The 6202-nt window shown below is 40.0% G+C and overlaps 1 protein-coding gene across 1 annotated transcript; it reads left to right on the forward strand.

Moving 5' to 3' along the window:
• The first annotated feature begins 138 nt into the window (after nt 1-138).
• LOC134462685 (uncharacterized) lies at nt 139-4604 on the forward strand. The gene is made up of 4 exons (XM_063215829.1): nt 139-367; nt 1039-1216; nt 1749-1801; nt 3501-4604. The coding sequence occupies exons 1-4, from the start codon at nt 224-226 to the stop codon at nt 4359-4361; spliced, it is 1236 nt and encodes a 411-aa protein (XP_063071899.1). The 5' UTR covers nt 139-223; the 3' UTR covers nt 4362-4604.
• Nucleotides 4605-6202: the final 1598 nt, after the last annotated feature.

A 6202-nucleotide genomic window follows, 5' to 3' on the forward strand; every position in this document is an offset into this window, starting at 1 on the left:
AATATATCCTAACTCAAGTTGTGTAGTAGGTTGTAATTCAATGTTGAATCTCTTAACATAATCAAGTGGAAGGTTTAATATACACTCTTTGATTGTGACACTTAGGCCTACATTTTTTTTTTTTCCTTTACAGCTCTCTGCCAATGCAGCAACTCAACACAGTAAAAACATCTTCAGTGAGTTACTGAAATTCATCAGCTTAAAGGGCACTGAGGTGGATGAGATGATCAGAGACCAGCAGGGGGCAGCAGTTAGCCGAGCTGAACTCTTCATCAAGTGTCTGGAACAGGAGATCGTTGAGCTGGAGAAACAACAGGTTGATCTGGAGCAGTTGTCACGAGAGGAGGATCACGTCCAGTTTCTCCAGGTACAGCTTTTGGGCATGTGGCCACTTAGCTAATGTGGTTTTCAAATCCCAGGAACAGACTGCATATTGTCTCCACAGTACACACCCTTGACGGATATGAAATAAAGGTGGTTCATTCGTATAAAATATCTTGTTATGCTAATTGATGTCACACTGAAGCATTCTAGAATGTCGGAAGAAACTCAGATGAAACCTTTTAAAATTCCTTATAGTTTTGCTTTTATTTAGATAGACAGTGTGAGAGAGCAGATGGGAAGTGAGTGGGAGAGAGAGATGGGATAGGGCTGGGAAATGGCCCTGGCTGGATTCAACCTGGGTCCATGTGTGCAATGCATATGAGACAGTCAATCAAAGGACCACTGGGGATGTGGTTACGTGTCTACTGTCTACCATTTTAGTTGTATTTCTGTTCTAGGTAAAGCCCAAATCCTTGTCAACTTTTGGCTATTTATACTGTAGGCTATTTGCAGGTCTTTATTTTATTCATTTTAAAACACTGCACAGTAAAGTAGAGACCTTTGTAGAGACCTTTGTGAACCTTCTGATCATTATCTTTCGGTTTGCTGATGAAGTTAAAGCTACAAGACAACAGCACGTAAAATGAAAACAAAATGAACATTCAACAGCTTCTATGGCTGTCTAATTTTTTGTTGCTGGTGATCTTTTCACAGAGTTTTATGACCATCTTCCCAACTCTGGAGTCTACACATGCACCTAGTACAACTACCAGTCCAAGCCTTTCATTTAATGATCCCAGTGGTTCTCTCTCTGTCTTCAAACAAGAGGTGGAACAACTCTGCATGCGTCATGTGGAAGAAATAAGAGTGCGGCTTAAGGAGCCTCCCAAAGGTGTGCTTTTCTATTTTGTTTTTTTTGAACATGTCATTTTAATGGATGGTAGTGGGGTCACCAGAGATGGTTGATGGAATGATCTTTGGGGTCACTGTTACGCATTACAAATACGTAAACCTTGACATTTTTTAAAGGTTGAGAACCACTGGTCTAGACTTCTTTCTGAACAGATAGTATTACATTCAGCAGATGTTTTTGTTTGAAGACATGCAAGAAGTGTGACATGCAGGGACATAAAAGTGACATAAATATGCTGTGGGAAGTTGTCATACGGGCACTGTTCCCAATTCTCTCACTCATTTCCTGCCACACTCTCAAACTGTCCCTTCAAAATGAAATCATAAACTCCAAAATACATAATTAAAATAGAAAAATAAGGTTTAAGGAGCACAAATGGGCACAGTTATGAAACTATTTCAGGAGTAGACATCAGAATCAACACCTTTCGTTGATTCGCGTTGTCTTTACATGACGCTTTGCTGAGGTTTAACATCTTGTCCCTATGTGTGTGTCTTCTGTGTGGGTCTAGAACCATTACTGGCTAAATCAAGGTGTGACCTGGAATTCCTACACACTGTGCAGGTAATGTCTGTTTGTTTACAGTAATCAGCAAAATTACCACTCATTCCTAAAACCGTACACGTACTACCACATTGTAACTCCAGTTAACTAATAGTTAACTAATGGTTTACTGTACATTTTATAGTTGTAATGCCATGACTTTGTAAGTATGTAGCCCCCTAATGCACGCCGTACCTCCAGTGCCACGCTGTAATAGTCATTGAAAAGTTAACTACCATAGTACTACAATACTATGACATAACACAGGGCCTTTAGTAATGCACTATGACTTGGTCATTGCCATTCTGGTAACAGCAAATGTATAATGCCGTGTCTTAACGGGTTACTATGTAGCTACAAATGTACAGTAAACCATTAGTCAACTATTAGTTGACTAACTATTTATAGCGGAAGGTTATTGTGAAGTGCTACTTACCATTCTTGTGGGGGAGGTGTGGTTAACAATTGTCAATGGCCGTTTATTGGGCACTACGATCTACCATCACTGTACAAGGCCATATCAAAGACAAACTGCTGTTTTAATAAATTGTGTGCTGAAAGATGGTTTCTCATTTGGCATCATCGTAGCGGATTCTTCGAAGAAAAAAAAAACTACAGGCTTTCGTTTATTGAATAGTATGTCTTGCTCTCCCTCCCCGTTGTTACCCATCTGTATGTGAGCATTTTGGCCATAGTTTCCTGGCTGAGGAGAGGATTGAAACGTGCTGTTTTCACACACACAAGCAATGATCAACATTTCAATTATTGTTTTTTTCCCCCCGCAACTTAACCTTTATCCATGCCCCCCACCTTTGATAGTGCCTATGCATTGGGGCAGTCATGGGTAGTGATTAGGGCATTAGACTTGTAGCCCAAAGGTTGCAGGTTCGACTCCTGGCCCGCCAGGATGGTGGGAAAAGTAATTAAGAAGTACTTTCCCCCCCATTCCTCGTCCATGACTGAGTTACCCTGGGCATGGTACCGACCCACTGCTCTGCTCAATTGGGGCGCCATTGGGGGCTGCCATGCATGGGTGACACATAAATGCAATTTCATTGTGTTAAGTCAGCATTGTGTGCCGTTGAGTGCTGCGTCACAATGACAATGGGAGTTTTCCAGATCGGTTTTCACTTCAATTTTCAATGGCTATTCATTCAGCATTTACTGTATGGTGATCTGTTTTTCTTCTGATATTATTCAGTACTTTTCTAGAAAAGATAAAAAATATGACAAGGCAAAACTTGCTGATAAACATTTGGGCTGTGATTATATGACTACTACATTATATTACTCTTAGCTGACACTTTTATCCAAAGCAGCTCACATTTATTTAACATCTTACAGTCTGAGCAATGAAGGGTTAGGTGCCTTGCTCAAGGGAACCTCAGTCCTGAATGGAGGTGTAGGGAGAGATAAGGGTGGGATTCGAATCTGCATCCTCTGATTGTAGGACCACCTCCCTAACCACCAGGCCACGGCTGCCTCAGCACTGAACTTCAAACAACTAAACAACTACTGTAAATGTGGAGATTAACCTTAAATTATAATTTATGAATTATAAGGCATTTACGTAGAGTAGGCTATATATGGGAATGCAGTTTTAACCTCTCACAATAACTACATTTTAGATTAACAAAATGTTGGTGTTGATTTAACACACAATCTGCAGATTAATGTGACATTGTGTGACAGTAATGATCAAACAATTTTCAATTCACAGGGAAACCTTCCTACTAACATGGAGAATCTGAGATCTGAGGCAAAAAGATGGGGCGGACCCAAAGAAATCGAGATGGACATCAAGGACCCTCTCAAGACCAATGGGTTACGCATTAGTCACATACATTGGGAGCTCATGAAGAAAGCATTTGAGAAGCAAATGATGGACGTCAAGAATAAATTTGCTGTGGACTTCCAAGAGACCCATGGTGATGTAACTGTCCGTGCCCAGTCTACTGGCATTGAAGTAGCTTATCTAGAGATGAATGCCCTTAAGGCACTGACGTCCCTCTATCAGAAGGTTGTCATGTCTGTGATGAGCTGTCCTTTGCTAAATGCATCTCATAATCAGAAGGATTGTGTAAAAAACTACCTGGATGACGTCAAGAAACAGCACCCATCTTTAGCAGTCATTGATGAGTTATCCTTGAATGGTGCTTGGAGGTTGATTGGCTTGAGAGATCATCTGTGCTTTGCCATAAGTGAGATAGAGGAGAAACTTAATGGATCTGCCTTTGACACAAAACACAAGGACATGATTGGGTATGAGAAAATGACTGCAAAGTTCATGAGACCATTCGCTGTGGGCACAGAATCAGGAATATTTAACAGCTATAAAGAAGACCAGTGGGGAAAAGACACAGCATTTCGAGGAGCCCATCAAGATGAATTTGGACAACAAAGAGGAGCAGATGAGGGATATGAAAGCCACGAAAGAGACAGAAGACAACAGGGATGTTCAGTGGATAGACCAAGCAGCAGTTCCCTTGCAGTTTCTTTGAAGGCAATGGGCAGAAACGCAAAGGAATGGAAAGTGGTGGATACAGAATGTTGGGAGATGGGGAGAAAAAGGCAGGTTTAGGAGATGCATGACACTGAGGTTGACGGCACAAAAATGTTAATTATAAATGCTCATTACTCATGTACTGAAGCTATATCTCAATTTAGACATACCCTAGCAATAAAAAATACATGTATTTTTGACTAGTGCATGGATCTAGTCTTGCTCCAAGGGAGTCCATAGGGCTTGAAAGTGACGTCACATCCTCCGATTTCTGGACTTCACAGCGTTTTTGGGGAAATTTTTAATATATAATCCAATGGCGGTATTAAAATAATATTTCGATCCCCTTTGAATTGTGCCATGGGCTTCACATATGTTGTTTCTCAAGCAGTTTTGACAAGCAATGGCCATTGAATAGGCCTATTCCATCCACTGGCAACTCTGCCATTGGACTGATCCCAGACTATACATTTCATACCATAGCCTGGCTGTCCAGGTAGGCAAAGCTGTACTTTGAGAATGTTCTGAATATAGGCCCTATTTCCCCTATTCCTCATCCCGTTAAATCAGGGATGGGGAACCTATGACTCCAGGGCCTACTCAGCAGCGATATGCAGATTCACATGGAATATGACATATTTTGTAAAGAAATCTTAGAAATTACATTTGCAATGCAATTTTGGTATATTTCAGGGGACCTAGTGAAGGTGGGGTCTGTTGTAAAGTGGGCCTAAAGTGAAGAGCGAAATCCTGTTGTGTTCATAGTACGGCACTTGGAAGAGTGAAGTGTCCCTCGAATGAAAACGGTTCCCCACCCCTGCGTTCAGTGAAGGGCAACTTAGTTTCAGATGCTATAATCCAGTGCCACACTCCAAATGACCTGGTTTTACATGTCTAAACGCTCTAATTAGAGAGGTAAAACAAGGTCATTTGGAATATGTGGCGCTGATTGCAGATTCTGAATCCAGGTAACCAGGTACTAGTTAAGTAGTCAAAAGTATGCCTGGAAAGCTTTCCACTAATGCTTATTCTGCTTCTTTTCAAAGCTTTGGCTACCCAGATGATGATTTCCTCAACAGAGTGAAAGATGAACTGAAAGCCAAAGGAATTGAATGAAGGAAAGTTCACTGTAATTGGCAAATTGCGAGAGTGCATTTCTATCATGGTGTAACGGTCTAGTTTTATTTTTTTTCTGTCTGAAATTTGACACAGGTGTTGGGACAACTTACCTATTTGATTAAATATTTTAGTATTTGAATTAGGTAGTGTGTTTATTTTGTTGTTTGGCTCCTAGGGTTTTTGTTAGATAATGTATGTATGTACTGTATGTCTGTATTGCATCAAAATGAAGGAATGTTCACAGTTGCCTACAGATGTCTGAATGTATACAGTAGATGTCATAACTCCTGAAATCCCTTTACTATCTGGTGTTTTGAATGCGATATAACAATATTTCTATTTATACAGTAGTTACTAAAGATTCAATCACAATGTAAGAGATGTAAAGGAAAATAGATAAATAAAAGGTGTGACAATCATTGTGTGTACGTGTGTGTGTGTGTGTGTGTGTGTTTTTTTTACTGTATTGAGCATTCATGCTGAAACGATCCATGTCCCAATGATTTGTGTTGCTTTAAATGTTTTATATGATTGTAAGTATAATAATAAGATTTATAATTATATGAAGATCAGGCTTTCAAATAATGCTAAGCCATCTCACTATCGCCGCTCCGCTCACTAGCTCTGCAACAGACTTACTGTAAATTGGTATGGCTATAAGAGATGTTCTGTGTTGTTAGAATGGTAATTATAAAATAAATATCTGCAATGCTATGCATACTATGAAGAGGACTCCTCAGACATGCATTTGTGAAAAGGTATGTAAATACAGTAATCAATAGTAAATTACTTATATTACA

Source organism: Engraulis encrasicolus, chromosome 14 (assembly GCF_034702125.1).
Source record: "Engraulis encrasicolus isolate BLACKSEA-1 chromosome 14, IST_EnEncr_1.0, whole genome shotgun sequence".
In the NCBI taxonomy this organism is placed as follows: domain Eukaryota; kingdom Metazoa; phylum Chordata; class Actinopteri; order Clupeiformes; family Engraulidae; genus Engraulis; species Engraulis encrasicolus.

Coding starts and splice junctions, on each gene's coding strand:
- LOC134462685 (XM_063215829.1), top strand. CDS start 224: ATGATCAGAGACCAGCAGGGGGCAGCAGTTAGCCGAGCTGAACTCTTC. Junction 368..1,038: donor ATCACGTCCAGTTTCTCCAG/GTACAGCTTTTG, acceptor ATCTTTTCACAG/AGTTTTATGACCATCTTCCC. Junction 1,802..3,500: donor AATTCCTACACACTGTGCAG/GTAATGTCTGTT, acceptor TTCAATTCACAG/GGAAACCTTCCTACTAACAT.